Source organism: Myotis daubentonii, chromosome 9 (genome assembly GCF_963259705.1).
Source record: "Myotis daubentonii chromosome 9, mMyoDau2.1, whole genome shotgun sequence".
NCBI lineage: Eukaryota > Metazoa > Chordata > Mammalia > Chiroptera > Vespertilionidae > Myotis > Myotis daubentonii.
The window spans coordinates 38,382,132-38,400,128 of record NC_081848.1 but is presented as its reverse complement, the minus strand read 5'-3'; the positions used below and the strand labels follow the sequence as shown (position 1 = coordinate 38,400,128).

At 45.7% G+C, this 17,997-nt stretch overlaps 1 protein-coding gene across 2 annotated transcripts in view; it reads right to left on the bottom strand.

The window, feature by feature from the left end:
• GAB2 (GRB2 associated binding protein 2) overlaps positions 1 to 17,997 on the bottom strand; it is a 164,243-nt gene that overhangs the window by 14,212 nt on the left and 132,034 nt on the right. Inside the window, exon 3 of one of the 2 annotated variants that reach the window (XM_059708332.1) lies at positions 8,367 to 8,631. In XM_059708332.1, coding sequence (XP_059564315.1) covers positions 8,367 to 8,631 — 265 coding nt within the window. The remainder of the gene's footprint in view (positions 1 to 8,366; positions 8,632 to 17,997) is intronic. The other variant, XM_059708333.1, reaches the window with a different exon arrangement.

The window sequence follows — 17,997 nt, the reverse complement described above, 5'->3', positions numbered from 1 at the left end:
GCGGCTCCAAAGATGTTACCTTTGAGCGAGTCTGGCAATTGGCCAGGCAAAAGGCAAGAGAAGGGAAAAGGTATTTCAGTTAGAGGCACAGGAAGTAGAACACAACCTGGCAAGTTCAAGGGACTGCAGGCTGCTCTGCCTGGAGCCAGTGTGCCAGGAGGCCTGATGGGAATTGGCCCCACCACCCCTGGGAGGATTTTAAGGTGGAGGTGGGGCTGTGGTGGGTCAGCATGACAGGTGTCCTGCAGTAGCCTTACACATACTCAAGAACAAATTCATCATTTTCCTCCTTACCCTCCTGTCTTGGAAATAGAACCAGTCATTCAAGCCTGTTACCCACATTATGCGTTTTCACTCAATAACTCCACAGGTCCGACTGAATCCACCCAATTCAGGCCTCCTGATTTTTCTAGCAAAAGGGTTAAAAAAAGCCTCCCTACCATCTTCTCATTCCACTGACATTTACTTTCCTCACTGCCCAGTGTAATCTTTTTCAAAACTGTCTCACTGCCTTCAGGACTAAGCCACATTCCAACTCCAAAGCATCTCTCCAATCTCTTCCCGCAGGTCCACCCCGCCCCCCGCAACCCTCACTCCAGGCTCCACTTGAGCCAGACTGTCCAGCGTTCCCAGCCTGCCCCATGCAGCCGTGCCTCTGGGCTTTGTTGTGCTGCTGGCTGTCTGAAGAGTTCTTACTTCCAGCTGACCAGCTCCTACTCCTTCCTTCCTCAAACTCAGCCCGAAAGGCTCCTCACCAGCCTCTACCTTGGAGCATCATCAGTCACCTGCTTAGCGCTGCTCTTGAGCAGGTAGCCATTGTTATCTGTGTTACCCACCACTGTCACTTGTCTCTTCCACCAGACTATGATTTCCTCGAGGACAGAAACTCTCATTCATTTTTCCCCCTCAGCAACTGATGAGTGCTTGTCACAAGGTAAATAAGGAATGAATGTTTGTTGAATGAACAGCAATGAATGGAGAAGAGTTGGATGGAGAAAACCAATGAATAAAGAAGTGTTGGTGCAGCCATCCCCTTCCCTGAGCTTAGCCTAAGGCCTCTGCATCGGCAGATCCAACCCCACCTCCCCTTTCAGCACCACTGGAGGGGTCCCAGTGCCCACGCCCAGCACCCTCCTCTCTAACTCCGAACTACGACTCCTCCGTAAACATGTCCCGGTGGCCTAAGCTCCAACCCTGGGCTTGTGTTGTTCACCGTTTGCTGGAATGCTTCCCGGATGCACGGAAGCCCTTCCGGTTCCCAGAGTTACAGGCCCTCCATTCCTCCTGTGCACACCACCACCCTTCCACGGCTCCCACGGCACTCCACGCTTCCGTCAGCCCACGCATGCTGCCTTCTACTAGAGCTGCTGGGACTGCGTCCCTCCACTTTCTCAGACCCTGTGCCCTGGAAGGCAGAGGACCTGTCCTGTGCTTGGGCGCAGTGCCTCGCATGTGGTCGATAATACTGGTACATGCTGAGGGGGACCCAGTGTTCCTTCAGGAATCAGATGGAGGAGCTGAACAAGGGAACAAACTTGCCCAAAGTTCCACACCCAGGTGGGAGTAGAACTGGTCGTACTCAAAGCCCCTCTGATTTGGGCAAGAATCGAGAGGGGAATTCTGAGCACTCAGCAATCCGGGGGCCTTCACTACGTCCTGGTAAACCTTAATGGAGGCCCATGTCACCGTGACGTGCTGCGTTGCTTTCCTGGGAAGGACACCTGGAAGCAGGGGATGTGGAGACAGACTTCTCTCCCAGGGCTGTGGCTGAGAGCCCTCAGAAGCTGAGCATGGTGCTGGGCCAGACACATCACACGGGATGTAGCTTTTAAACCCAACAGTTCTGAGAGGCAGGTACCACCCGCACATGCCAGATGGGGAAATGTAATTGGCAGAGTTGGTGCGGGAAGATATTGGGACACAAGTGTACCAGGGAGTTCCCAGGGGGCAGAGAGGAGTTTGAGGGAAGACACTCCTGAAAGCCAGCTGCTCAGTGCCTGCCTCCCAGTCCTGCTGCCCAGGGCTCCTGAGGCTGTGGGTGGGTGGGGCGAGTGCACCACTTCTTGCATGTGCTTTGGTCTCAGTATCAACCCCGAACCTCTTCCTTGGCTTTTAGGGACAGTTTCCCAGCCACTTCATTTTGCACTTGGCCTTTTGCACTTTCACTATAATTGTATGTATCACACTACACCACAATTTCGCTCTTTTCCACCTTATTAGACTACACGTACTTTAGCGATGAAGGTCCTGGTTTGATTTTTAATGGTATGTTCCCATTTAAGGAAAGCTAATATATGAATGCTTGTAGGTAGATTAACCACAATCTAGAGCTCTGTAGTTGTCACTGACAATATATTTTTTTTAAATTAAAAAAATTTTTGTTACAGTTGACATTCAATATTATATTAGTTTCAGGTGTATAGCATAGTAGACATTTATGTAACTTATGAAATGATCCCCCGATAAATCTAGTACCCATCTGACATCACACATAGTTATTATTGTATTCATGACTGTATTCCCTATGCTGTACTTCACACCGCCGTGACTATTTTGAAACTACCAACTTGTACCTCTTAATCCCTTCACCTTTTCACTCAGCCACCCAACCCCCTCCCTCCTGGAAATCATCAGTTTTTTCTCTGTGTCTATGGGTCTGTTTACTGTGTGTGTTTGTTTTGTAGGTTGCACATATAAGTGAAATCATATAGTATTTGTCTTTATCTGTCTGACTTATTTCACTTAGCATAATACCCTCTAGGTTCATCCATGTGTCACAAATGGTAAGATTTCATTCCTTTTTTATGGCTGAGTTATATTCCATTGTATATATGTACCCCCACATCTTGTTTATTCAGCTGTCTATCAACAGACACTTAATTTACTTCCATATGTTGGCTATTGTAAGTAATGCTGCAGTGAACATAAGAGTGCATATATCTTTTTGAATTAGTGCTTTAGATCGGCGGTCGCCAACCGGTGGTCCTTGAGGTCTGAAAGGTTGGTGACCTCTGGTTTAAGGAAACCTTTGGAGCAGCAGTCGCCAACCAGTGGTCCGTGAAGTCCGAAAGGTTGGTGACCACTGCTTTAGATTTCTTTGGATAAAAACCCAGAAGTGGGGTTGCTGAGTCATATGGAGTTCTATTTTTAATTTTTTGAGGAACCACCATACTGTTTTCTACAGTGGCTACACCGGTCTGCATTGCCACCCACAGTGCACAAGGGTTTCCTTTTCTCCACATCCTGGCCAACACTTGTTGTTTGTTGATTTTTCAATGGTAGCCATTCTGACAGGTGTGAGATGATATCTCACTGTGGTTTTAACTTGCATTTCTCTGATGACTGGTGTCACTAGCAACCTTAAGAAGTCATTTGGACCATCCTCCTGCATCTGACCCACCCCAAATGGATCCCTCCTGTGAGGTTTAACAGCCTCCTTGAAATAAGAAGACAGAGACTGGCTCAAATCTGGAATGAGGCCCAAAGGCTGACAAACAAAAATAAATCCAATGGAATTCATGTGTCTTCACAGACAAAAAGGGATCTGCTGGTCTTGATGGTTCAGTTCAAAGTTCCTTCCATTGGCAATGGTTACTATGCTGAGGAGTTACTTATCTTAGTTCAGTGGAAGAGCTGGGTTTTGAAAACTAAATCATTTTAACCTTAATACATATTAGTCCTTGAAGGAAGAATTGGGGCTGGTAGTGTAGTGAAAGTAATGATGACTAAGTCGTGGCTTTATCTCTAATGTGCTTCATCTATTGTAACTGGATAGCAGATTCCCCCATAAATGTAAAAAGGAATAGACAGAAGGCTGGTGTTATTAGCCTCGTAAGTACAGATTGGCTGCAGCAATCCAACCAGGCATATTTATGTCTATGCTTGACAGCACTGAATGAGCTGGTTCTCTCGTCCAGTCACTACTCAAAAGGAACCCTGTCAGGTTATTTTGGAGATCAAATGAGGTAACAAATGTGAAAGTGCTTTGTCAACTGTAAAGCATTATTCCTCTTTTGCAGACCACCTAGGGTGCAGTGTGAATGTCAGAGGCAGTGCAGGATGAAAGCCTACCCACATTCTTGTCAGCACTTGGCATTGCTAGTCTTTTTTATTTTAGCCATTCCAGTGGAGATGCAGCAAATCTCACTGAGGTTTTAATTTGCATTTCCTTGGTGATTCAGCATTTTCCCATGTATTTATTGCCCATTCCTGTATCTTTTTTTGTGAAATGTCTGTTCAAATCTTTTGCCCACTTAAAAAAATTGGGTTGTCTTCTATTGAGTTGTAATCATTTTTTAAATATATTCTAGAAATAAATTCTTCATCAGATATATGTGCTTTGAATATTTTCTCACATTTTATTAGTTCGTTTTCTTATGGGGTTCTTTTGAAGAGCAAACGTTTGGATTTTGATAAAAACTACTTTATCATACAAGGAACAGAGTGACAGATATCTGTCAGAGGGGATGGGGGCAGAAGGGACTGGATGAAAGAAGGTGAAGGGATTAGTCAGAGAACATATATGCATAAGCCATATACATAGACAACAGTGAGGTGATAGCCAGAAGGAAGAGGGCACAAGGGCTGGGTGGAGGTGGGCAAAGAGGGGAAAATGGGGACATGTAATAGTGTCAACAATAAAAATAAAGTAAAAAACTTTATCTCCCTGACCGGTGTGGCTCAGTGGTAGAGCGCTGGCCTGCACACCAAGGGGTCTCGGGTTTGATTCCTCATCAAGGGTACATACCTGGGTTGCAGGTTTGTTTCTGGCCCTGGTTCCCTGGCCCAGGTCAGGGTGTGTGCAGGAGGCGACCAATACATGTCTCTCACACACACATCCTCCCTCCCTTCCACTCTCTAAAAATCAACGGAGGAAAACTATCCTCGGGTGAGGATTAAAAACAATAACCACCTCCCCCCAAAACGACTTTATCAAATTTCTCTTTTATGATTCCTGCTTTTTGTATCCTATATAAAATTCTTTGCTTACCCCAGCAAAGATCACGGAGGTGTTTCTTCTAGAAGTTTCATAGTATTAGACTTCACTTTTAGGTCTCTGATACATTTGAGTTAACTTTTGAGTAGTATGATATGAAGTAAGGGTTCTTTTAATTTTTTTGGTAAAAATATATTTTTATTGATTTCAGAGAGGATGGGAAAGGGAGAGATAGACACATCAATGATGAAAGAGAATCATCGATTGGTTGCCCCTACATGTTTCCTACTGGGGATCGAGCCCGCAACCCCCTGCATGTGCCCTGACGGGGAATTGAACTGTGATCTCCTGGGTCATAGGTCGACACAACCACTGAGCCACACTGGCTGGGCGAGACATGTTACATTTTGATGATTCTCTGTATGCTGAGAAATTTTGGACTAAATCCTGAATGTTGCGATCTTATGTTGCCTAGACTCTTATGTTGCCTAGGGTTCTGGTATAATCCTCTGGAGAATGTTGATGATATTGTTTTTGCAGGCGATGAACTTGGTTAGGTTCAGACTACAAATTTTGACTCTTCTGTGTGGTAGTGCAAATCTCAGATTTGTGTACAAAGCCTCTGCTATGTTGGTTTGGGAATGTCCCACACTTAGAACTGGAACTCCTAAGTTCTTTTTCAGAGATTCTCTCTCTCTCCTAAATTTAACAGTCTCTTCACTCATTATTAGTCCCCCTCCATATATTAAAGCAATAAATATCATCATTGAAAGTCTTTGTATTCTAGCTCCAAAATTTGGGTTTATTTTGGTTTGTTTCTATGAACCGAGTTCTCTCAACTATGGGTCAACTTTTACAGTTTCTTCATGTGTCTAACAATTTCTCATTGTATACTACCTGTTTTGGGTGTTAGGAATTTCCTTCATAGGAAAAGCCATGGAAGTTGGACCCACTCAGTGTGAGTCCCTTCTTTCAAGAGTCAAATCTTTTCCAGTCTTTGCCTGCTTTTTGATTGCTCTTAAGCGCCTTCAAACAGTTCTTGTGTGTTTTGTCCAGAGTTTATAATTGTTACAGTATGTTTAGTATCATGAAAGCTACTCCACTACTACCAGAAACTATATAGTCTTTCTAGAGTACGCTTCCTTTCCACCCCCCACTGGAATTCTGCAAAAAAAATGTCTGAACTATTTTTTTCCAAAAATATCCCTGAGTTTCTGCTCATCACCCTCTTGCTCCAACACCCACACAAGTGAAAACAAAGACACAGAGAACAGCACAGTGGTCAGGGGCCCACAGCAAAGGCGCTTCCCCAGCTGCAGATACGTTCTATCACCTTTACTGTGTTTGCTCTACAACACGGGTCTGTCCAAATACTAACTATGTGCCTACTGGTGCCCTGGATCTTCGAAGAACAGTAACATATTAGTACCCATAATATGAGGCAGAGAGTTCCAAGTGCTGTGAGGGAGATCATCAGAACTTGCTACGGTAATTCAGAGGAGAGATGAATTTCCAGAGGTTTTGCAGGGAGTGGGCCCCGAGTGCTAATTCAAGCAGAGCCATATTTGTGTTTGTTCTCTTGCTGTAGCAATATCATGGGACTGGAGGTCGTGGTAGCTTCTAATGTTGTATAAGGTCAAAGCAGGGGTGGAGAACCGTTTTTTCTGCCAAGGACCATTTGGATAATTCCAACATCATGCCCGGGCCCTACAAAATTATCAACTCAAAAATTAGCCCATTATATCTGGTCAAACATTTCATTAACTGACCCCTGATGCCTTGGCGAGACCAGACCAAATGATTTCTCCGGCCTCTTACGGCCCATGGGCCGGATGCTCGCTACCCATGACTTAAAGTGTGAACTGCAGACAATCTAAATGGCATCGTACGAAGTTTTACAGAAAGGCAGGATTTCAGGACCCACCACAGGCCTCCTCAGTCAGAACCAGCATTTCTACAAGATCCCTGAGTATTTCACATGCGCATTAAAGTCCGAGAGGCATTAAAATAAAGCACTTTGTCCTTCACTGGAACTATGGCTGTAAGAACTTCTGCACATCCTCTACTCTTGGGAAATCAGCCATGTAGTAGGAGGGGATGAGGCACAGGAGAACAACAGGTGACACGGGCCGAGCATCCACTACTTGTCATTTTACGCTCATTAGGGAGCCTTTGCATTGGTTATTTCCATTCAGCAGACAAGGAAATTGAAGATCAAGAAGGTTAACCAAGTGGCTCAAGATCACAAGGACAGTGGCAGAGCCTAAATTTGAAGCCATATCTGTAATCTGGCTTATAACACAGCTCTTCAGGTCTAAGTTGATGGAGGCTCAACTCATGAAAGTTCACAAACAAATGAATCAAATAGCTATTTGAGGCATCGCTACATCTGAGTTTTGGGAGCTTCTGCCAGGTGATGGCAAATGACTCAGAAAACCAGAACCAAGGTAGCACAGAATGGAGAAAATATTACAGAGCCAGACATGAGAAGACCTGGGTTATAATCCCACTTCTGTCATTTGCTAGTCATAAGCGTCCTCCATGTCTTCATCTATGAAAGGGAGATAAATGATCATACTGGCTCTCTCTCAGTGTGTTCGACTGGATCGAGTGAGGTTATGCATGAAAATCTTCTGTGAAGTGAAATATTAAAACACCCGGTCTTTTAATTGCCTTAATTTTCATAACACAAATTAGATAGCTATAAATAAATTAATTAAGGAACATGATTTATAATCTTCTGGCCATGGTAGTGATTGGCAAATAGCTCTGACTAAACTCTGTGCTTTTGTTTATCCTAACAGAGAAATAAAAGGTAATAAACATATGTAAGCACAGGCTCTGCACCTGTGAGAGAGCTGGTGGTGGCAGAAAAACAAAACTATTATTCTAGATCAGGGAGTCCTTGCTGTAGAATTGGCTGTGATGATGAAGTTTCATATCCATATTACCCGGTATGGTAGCCACTAGCCACATGGGGCTACTGAGCACTTGAAATGTTGCTAGTGCAACTGAGGAACTGAATTTAAAATTTTATTGTTTAAATTAAAATTCAAATTTAATTAGCCACAGGTGGACAGTGGGACCATATATAACAGTGAGATGTGCATTTGTTCAATAATGTGAAGGCTTTGTGGACAACAAGTAAACTAACTTGTCTTTTTCAATTCTGAAACACTAGCCCTAAAAGACTTTTTCCCCCCAAATTAAATAAAAAGTTTTTATAGCATGATTTTTAACAATGGGAGGTGTCCCTGGAATCCAATGATCACTGCATAGCAACAGAGACGATAAAAATAAAAAGTGACCGTTGCCTAAGTGAAAAAGTACCTATTTTACCACCTGAAAAGATAAAATACTGTCCCCCCTTGTGTTTAAAATGGAAGCATGGAGACGGAAAAGGGCTGGGCCCAGTGGCCGCATCTCCTACCTGGTGTTCTCCACTCTCCGGCTTAGGCACTGGTGCAGGTAGAGATACTCTTGGGGTGCACTGGTGGACAAGGTGGGCTGCATGTGGTTGGACATGGGGGGCTCGAAGGTGAACAAGGTCGGCTGGCTGGAGTGGGACGGGGCTGAGGATTTTCGTTCTCGGAGAAGGTGCTGATTGGAGCTGCTGAGCTCGGCTGGAGAGGAGCGGGCGCCGTGACTGGCTGAGGAAATGTTTCTCAGCGAATCTGTGAAAAGGAGAAAGGACTCTGTGAATGAAAAGGAAAGAAAGGTGTCCTTATTCCAGAGTGAGTGGGTTGTCAGAGCAAGAACTATCCAGTGCAGAGGGATGGTCCAGCCGCAGTGCTGTCTCCCTCCCTGGAGGAAGCTGGGCGCTGGCCACATGGCGGAGAAGGAGGTGCCCTGACCTGCCTCACTTCCAGGAGGCGCAGCTCCCGTGGCCCAGGGGCAGGACTCCAGTGCAAGGCCAGCCCCTGGCAGGAGGTACCACTGCCTTCTTTCTCTTTGGTGGCTCTGCTGTCACCACCCCCTCAGAGCTAAGGCTGCTTTGTGAAATGACACTTTGCTTCTTGAAGACTCATCCACGGAGACCCTGGGCTGAGTGAACCTTACTGTATCAATGGTAAAGGCACACATGTGTTTGGAGCTGTCCCTCCACATGGGCCCCGGTGCCTCCTGCCTGCCTTCCAAGTCCTCTGAGGAGGGCAGTGTCCCCCGTTGCCCACCTCTTGCACCTTCCACTCTGTCCATTGGTCTTTTTTTCTCTTAACTCTTGAACTCTCACCTGTGGTGCTAGGAAGGAAGCGAGTTATTAAAGACAGTTACCAGCTTAGAGCTACACCCCAAGCCAAGGGCATGATTTATTTGGCTGGCTCTGTAAGCTTGGTTCAGATTCGTAGCATAACATACAAGGCTGTTCACAGTCTGACCTATCTCCTGCTTTTCTCCTCCCCTATGCAAGGCAGGTGGACGCTTCATCGGCCCCTGAACACCCCAGCCCGTTTCATGCTTCTCTTTTTCTGCTGACGCGTCCCTTCCACCTGGATCTCAGTCCCACTCTCTGGCACTCACAAGCCGACAGCAGACCCGGCATGGATATCACATTCTCTCTGAAACCTTCCTGGACTTGGCCATTGTTCTGGGAACCAAGAGCACTTGGCCCTCGCCTCTTATGTCCACTGTCACCGTGCTTCCGTGCCTAGCCCACGGGTTTCTAAGAACAGTGGCTGATGTCTTTACAGTCTCCGCATTTACCGAATAAAGGCAGGCACATAGAAAGTTCCGTCTGTGTTTGCAGAAAAGGCAAACATATTCACTCAGCATATAATAGTTCCCTAACAGTGGAACGCCTTGTGCAAAAGAAATAAAGGTTTAAAGGTTTAAAGATGTTATTTCTGGCAATGTGAAGGCTAGTAGGGGACAGTAGTTTAGTGGTGGTGATAGTGGCTTTCTAGGGTCCATTCAAATCACTTCAGAGGGGACATAGTTCTGCTTCCACTCCGTTATCTGACCTAAGTCAGTCGGCGCTCTCTGCAAGGCCCTAGCAGGCTCACCAGCTCATACAGCTCTGCAGCTAAAACCCTCCAATGGTCCCTGACACTGGGCAGGACAGCCTCTGCCCGTGCACAGCAGAAAAAGCCCTGGGCCCTGGGGAGAAGCAGTTCCAGCGACAGCTGAACTGACCTTCAAAGTGAAATCCCACTACAGGCCTCGTAGTGAACTGGACATGTGTTCACAGACTCACTGGCTTCAGTACTCCATTCCATTTGCAGGATGAACTCTTTAATGGCAGAGGAGAGAGGGCGCAGGCAAGGGACCAGAAGCCATGGCACCAGGATGAACACAAGCGGCTGCTTGACAGGACACAGGGAAGGTAAAGAGACCTCTGTTGCAATCCTACAGCCGCTGTGGTCTTTTTGGGCTCCTCCTCCCACTATCCCCCTCTTAATGAAACTCCTCTCCTTCAGGATTCTTCCAGACCTGCCATAGCTTCACTCTCATTCAGGAGAACCTTTGGTGTATCCTGTCCCTTCTCGCAGCTTCAGTTACCACCTATGTGATGAAAATCCTGCAGTCCTGATCCCTAGCCCAGATCTCTCTCCCGTCACAGGTCCCTCTCTCTGTTACGCACCTCCACTCAGATGTCCCACAAGCGGTCAAGCTCAACAACCTAAACTGAACTCCCAACCTCGCCCGTGTCCTCCCTCTCAGTGAAGTACATCAACGTCGCCACCCAATCAGTGTCCCAGCCAGAAACCTAGCCCTGACCTGTGAGTCCTCCCTGTTCCTCAACACGGCATCATCTCAGTTTCTGCCCTTAAAACCCTGCAGGGGACCCCTGTTATCCTCAAGATGACTTCCAAAGCTCGCTCTCTTTTCTTCTTGGAGTGATGACTATTTTCTAAAATTCGATGTGGTGATGTTGTTTATCTCTTCAGTCGAACTGGTTTCCTGTTTACCTCTTCCACCTTGTTTCTCACCAGTGCTTCCTTGTATTTGAAAGAGAATTTCAGGAAAACAGCAACCCTCTGTCATCACTCTGCAGATTAGGCTGTAAGCCCAGGAAGGGCCGGGAGTCTATGCTTTTACCACACCTCATCTCCAGCACCCACTACTCCATAATGTGTGTGGATGAACGAAACAAAGTACACGGGATAGCAAGTCATACTCCCTCAGTCACACTCATTGACGCCTCACTGTCCAGGTTCCCCAGCAGGACAAGCAAGGCCATTTTGTCACAACCTACTTATCCTGCCTTGTTACCCCCACACATCCTTCACTGAATGCATGACTGTGGGTCTGTGTAAGGGAGGAGTGACTTGTCCTCCCCTCCGGGGCCCTCTGCCTCCAGCTCAGGCTGCAGAAGCAAATCTGTGACCGTCTGTTTACTTGCAGACCCAGAGAAGTCCCTTCAGCTCTCTGACTCTTGGTTTCCTTATTCACATGGACATAGGGTGTTTATAAGGATGAAATGAATTCAGCGTCTAGACTATTCTGCATGTTGTAAGTACTCAAAACATGTTCTAGTCACTTCTGTATTCCTGGTGCCTAGGAGGTGTGTGTGTGTGTGTGTGTGTGTGTGTGTGTGTCTGTGTGTGTATAACCCAGCACATAGTGAGTCTTCAAAATATATATATCTGTTGATTAAATAAAAGAATTTTCTCTGGCACAAAAATCCAAATATGCTTGTTTCTTGTGGTCAAGATCAGAGAAGAATTTTAAGTCTGTTAATAAGGTGAAGCGGAGCTGGGCCCACAGGCACCTGGAATTCCATCCTACCAGCGTGAAGCCGTGTCTCTGAAACCATGGATTCCGTAAGGGTTTGAAGCCCCATCAAAGTTCCTTCTAAGCTGTTTTGGGACTCTCTTTGCCAAAATTCCACTTCTGGTTGCAACTTTAGAAGATCTCTACCTGAATTCATGTGATTATTCCTTGGTGCCTGTACTGGGATAACCAGTGTCCCCCCCCTCCCCCCCACCCCGCCGCCCCGCCCCAAGCTCCTGTCTACCTGGAATCTTAGAACGTGACCTCACTTGAAAATAGGGTCTTCAAGATATAATTGGTTAAGATGAGGTCATCCTGGATTAGGGTGAGCCCTGACCCAATGTCTGGTGTCCTTGCAGGAAGAGAAAACAAAGATACAGGTACACACAGGGTGGATGCCAATGTAATGACAGAGGCAGAGACTGGACACACAAAAAAAATGCAACATGTCCACACAACGGAATATGGTTCAGCCACAGAAATGAATGGAATACTGCTACCTGCTGCAACATGGATGGATCTTGGAAACATGATGCTAAGTCAAAGAAACCAGTGATGAGACTACAGTTGTGGGATTTCATTTACGTGAAATGTCTTAAATTGGCAAATCTATAAAGATAGAAAGTAGGCTGTTGGTTGCCTGGGGGTGGGAATGGATAGTGATTGCTAATGAGTACAGTAGGTCCTCGGGTTAAGTCGGAGCTCTGTTCCTACAGCGCAACATAACATGATTTTCGCTGTAAGTTGGAACCCACCTACATAAGCATCTATGTCACTCACATGGAGCACATACACAGCCATAATGAAGTGAAACAGTAAAAAAAATTTAAAAGAAAGATAACAATTCCTGACCTTTACTTGTGGTAAATAAATAATAAAAAACATAAAGCACATATGTCAAAATAACGGAACTTTTTTTTTAAATAAATAAATGGGAGATGGCACTGTAACCACAAAACGACATAAGTCGAGTCCGACGTGACCTGAGGACTGTCTGTATATGTTTCTTCTTGGGGTGATGAGCATTTTCTAAAATTTGATTATGTTGGTTGCACAAACCTGTGAATATGCTAAACCACTGAACTGTGTACTTTAAGTGGGTGAATTTTGTGGGAAACAAATCTCAGTAACTTTATAAACACAGACCCACAGTTTGACAGCTCCTCAAAAAGTTAAACATAGAGCTACCATATGACCTAGCAATTCCACTCATGGGTATATACCCAGGAGAATGAACACATATGTCCTCACAAGAACTTGTACATGAATGTTCCCAACAGCATTATTCATAATAACAGCCAGAAGTAGAAACAATCCAAATGCCTACAGACTGATCAATAAATAAACAAAATGTGGCATATTTATACAATGGAATATTATATACCAGTAAAAGGAACAAAGTCTGAATACATGTTATAACATGTATGAACCTTGCAAACATTATGCTAAGTAAAAAGAAGCTAGATTTCATTTATATAAAATGTCCAGAATTGGTAAATATAGTCAGAAAACCAGATGAATGATTGCCTAGGGCTGGGGTAAGGATGGGAGTGGGAAGTGATTGCTAATGAGTGTGAGATTTCTTTTTGGGGTGATAATAATGTTCCAAAATTAGATGGTAGTAGTGGCTGCACAACCCTGTGAATATACTAAAACACACTGACTTGTATACTTTAAGTGGGTGACACATGGTATGTGAATTTAGAAAACACACACATACAAAGACACGAGGCCTTTGCCAAGTATGAAGTGTTAAGTATAGACAAGAGCTTAACAATAGTCTAATTAAAGACATCCAACCCTCTCTGCTTATTTCCTTTTTGAAGAGGAAACTGAACACTCAATAAACACCAAGTCCTTACTAAAGTATACTGAGTAAGAGCCTTCTTCCTTTCCTACCTTCAGTTCCCTATACCTGCTCAGGGCCTCCCCCACAGATATAGCAAGGCATTGGGAATTTCAGCAAAACAGAATAGCAAGAATGCAAGGTTTGGGATGTAAAGACCCACGTGGTTTGAAATCCGACCTCTCAGTGATTGGACCTCCTGCAAGTGGCAGGAGTCAGGAGACCCAGGATCCAGTCCAGCTCTGCCACCCGCAGCTGGGAGACTGGATGGCCTGTCCCAGCGTTGGTTCCACACTGCCAAGTGGGGAGGATACGCCCTGGCCTGCCTGCCAGTCTCCCTAGGCTGTAAAAGATGAATGAGATAAGGGTGTGCAAACAAATCCGTCCATTTGCATAAACCGCTCAGAGGATTTGTGGGTACTTCCTTCCAGAGGGAAGGAAAGAATGGTAAAGAAAGAGGAAAAGATTAAACAGAGCAGTGAGTGGCTGGTTTTGTTTCGTGGCTGGAATGATTGAGGTCATTAGGAAGGTCAGTTATAGAGCAAGAAACAAATGGACGTTTCCAGACTTCTGGCCTGGGCTTCTATCTCCAAGTCTAGACTGAAGATAATGCCAGAAAATGCCTGAGTCAATTTGTTTTCTTTTAAACGGGGTCTTGTTTTTCCTCTTCTTCCTGGCTTCTCTTTAGGGCCCTACCAAATCACTCCCCTTCCGTTCCACAATCACCCCTGGGAAGCTGCCCAGCACACAAACACTCCTCCCACCTTCTTGCATAACTCTAGAACAGGAAAGCTCTGAAGGATTTCAGTAGAGGAGCCCAGCCCGGCCGGCCAGCCACGGGCTAGTGATAACAGGAGCAGGAAAGGGGCGGGTGGCGGGACTTTCTGGAAAAGGTGACTGGCCAAGTAATGACTGGTTCCCTTATCTCAATGCCCTTTTTATCTTTCTCCTCTCCCTCAAAATCCCCACCCCAAGCCTCAGTGGGTCTCAGAACCCATAACGTGGTGGATGAAAACACAGGCTGGAGCCAGGATGGATTGAAAGCCTGGCTCTGCTGACTCCTGGCTCTGTGGCCTTGGACAGGCTACAGAAACCTCCACGACTCTCACATGTTCGATAGAGAGAATACATATTTTTCAGGGCTGCTGCAAGGACTGGAGACCATTTGTGGAAAGCATCAAGCACAGGACCCCACCCTTCTTACTGCGCCTGTTTCTGGAGTATCCATGGAACTGGTTGAGACCTTGAAATCGGCCAAGAGGAATGGAGTTTCTTTCTAAGCTAGAGCAGATGCTTGGGAAGCAACTGGTGTCACTGTTTTAGTCACAGATATACTCTATGTAGGTGTTATATGCAGAACGAGGAAGACCAAAAAGGACAACACTGACCATAAAAATCACAGCTACCATTTACTAAGCACCCACTATGTACCTGTAGTCGACCCCATGAGCTAGATATTACTTCTATTTATTTGTGTGTGTTTTGGGGGCGGGGAGGGGAAGGGGAAACTGAAGCTCAGAAAAGTTATGATGAACTCTGGGGTCACACTGCTAGGAAATGGCAGAGCCTGGATCTGATACAGATCTCACTATCTTCATAGCCAGTCCTCTTCACCCGTGTAGAGAAAAGAGCTCCCACAAGATCCCTGTGAGGGATGGTACTGGCCTTCTGGGAGGCAGAGTCAGTGAAGAGAATGAGGGTCTAGGCCAGCCGTGGGCAAACTACGGCCCGCGGGCCGGATCCGGCCCATTTGAAATGAATAAAACTAAAAAAAAAAAAAAAAGACCATACCCTTTTATGTAATGATGTTTACTTTGAATTTATATTAGTTCACACAAACACTCCATCCATGCTTTTGTTCCGGCCCTCAGGTCCAGTTTAAGAACCCATTGTGGCCCTCGAGTCAAAAAGTTTGCCCACCCCTGGTCTAGGCACAGCTCTGTTGCCAGGGACCCTGGGTATGCCACGTCACCTTCGTGGGCCTTTCCTTTCTCTGTTTATACAAGGAAGAACTCGCATTAGATCATGGATACACCTCAAAGTCATCTTTGGGAAACTTAAGAGAGATGTTCCACATAAGACCTAATGAGTCATGTTTACACAGAGATTTAGATTAAGATCCACTGACTTGGAGTTTAACAATCTCTGGTTAAGTTCAAAGCAGAGTTAGAAAGGTTAGGGTCAACTGAAATATCAAGGGCAAAGCGAGCTCTGAAAGCCAAATGAAAGAACAAATTCTTCCAAAAATCTTTCTCTGTATCATCAAAAATTTAAATTGGAAACCATCCAAGTTCTCCCTGGCCCTTCATATCCTCCGACCACGGCCAACTGCAAAGGAATGAAGTGTAACAGAAAGAGCCCTGATGTGGATTCAGAAACCTAGAGGCCCAGGATCTGAAACTCTTCCCACGGGGCCTTGGGAGAACCTTGCCATCTCTGCGCACCTCCTTTCCATACTGTCACACGACAAAGCGAAGGCCCACCTCACAGGGGTCTTCCGAGGAGCCGATGAGATGAAATAAAGGCGAACAGTCACTACGAGATGCTTAATAAATGGTTGTTGGCTTGACACTTGTTCATTCCCTGGTTTATTTCGGTAAGTGGAATGGTTTAAAATTCTAAGGGTTCTAATGGGGAAATGATGAATGAAATGATATTTAAAACAGTAGAGGTAGAGGATTCTGTGGGGTGAGTGGTCCCTGTAGAAAGCTTCATTGAAAAACAAGGATCAGATGGGTGCTGAGGGGAAGATTGGATCAATAGCTCCAGGACAATTTTAACTCACAGTCTCAAGCCTAAAATTACGTAAGAAGGAAAAATGGCCCTGAATCCTCTGGCACACATCAGCATTACAGGAGTTGTTCATACATTTAAGGCCAAACACAAAATGGCTTCACTTTACACATTAAGTTACATAACATGGCAACTGGAAGAGACCCCAGGGTCCAATTGCTCATTCATCACTGCTGCCCTCCCCAGTCCCCAAACTTCTCATTTGCAGTTCGAGAAACTGGCCCCAAAATGTGAGGCTACTTGTCCGAGGCCACACAGTGCAGTGGGTCAGACATGAGCCCTGGAACTCGAATGCAGATCTCCTCATCTGGGGGTCCTACTTTACCGAGAGAAACATGCATCGATGTGAATGCAGATGTATTCTCCATAACACATGGGGGGGGGAGGGGGGGGCAGGGGTGGTGTGCAATCCAGTCAAGAGATCTGAACACCAGGACACTGGCTGGAAGGACTGTTATTTCGTGTTTATATTGTTTATAACGTTACTCACATTTGCATGGTAAATAAACGTTTGCTGGATCAAACTACTAAAGACTAGTATAAATAATTCCCCAAGTTCAAAAATATTATGTCTCTTAGTGTTTATAAAAACCCTAAAGCAGAAGAAGAAGAAAGGGGAGGCGGAGACAGGCAGTAACATGAGACCCCAGGAGATCTTGTGTGGATTGGGCTCCCCCACCCCCTTCCGAGGAAGGATCTGAGAAAGAACACCATCTCAGAGCTCCGAGCCAGGTCAGAGCATTCTGACCTTGACGCAGACCATCTCTCAGTATACTTGAGCAGAAATCGATTCTGTGGAGGGCACAGGGGAAAGAGAGTGAGCAGCTGTAGCTTAGAGGCACACCACAGTGCCTGGTCACACATCCTTACATAACCTCTTTTGCGCTGGGGCATCTCATTTTAGAGCTGGGAAACTAAGGCCCCCGAGCCAATGCCACGAATTCCAGAGGGTCTCTAGGTAGAACAGAGTGTGGCTTCCTCTAAACCTTTCCTAGTACTTTGTTTTGCTGTTTATTTTATGCTGGGAATTCACATGTAAAACTAGACTGTGAGCTGTTAGAAGCCAGGATCTAGACCATCTCTGTTCTCTGATGGGGTTTACTCAATGCTCTGCGTCCAAGTAAACTTCCAGATGCAAATAAGAAGGTGTTCAATGAACATACCCTGGCAGTAACATGTGTCAGAATCTTTCCTCTTCAGGATGGAAGCCTGAATGAATAGCTCCAGGATCCAAATGTAAAGGAACTGCTGTCACTTGTGAGGTTTCCTGGGCCATGTGTGTTTCTGGGGCTGGGCAGCCAGTTATATTTGGCCACCCAGGGTCCTGCTCATTTTAGAGAGACCAGGTTACAAGCTTTGTTCCCACCTTCCCTGCCACACCTACCGCACATCTCACCTGCTCACTCTTGTCGTTTCCTTAGGGTCATGAGCACTGATTGTGGGACCTATGAACCAGGAGGTCATGGTTCGATCACCGGTCAAGGCACATGCCCAGGTTGTGGGCTCAATCCCCAGTGTGGGGCATGCAGGAGGCAGCTGATCAATGATTCTCTCTCATTACTGATATTTCTATCTCTCTCTTCCAATCCCTTCCTCTCTGAAATCAATACAAATATTTATTTTTTTAAATAAAGGGTGGGTCTCGTCCTTGCTCGATGAGCTTATGTTGCAGTTGGAAAGAGCACATTTACATTCAGGGCGGCACTGCTCC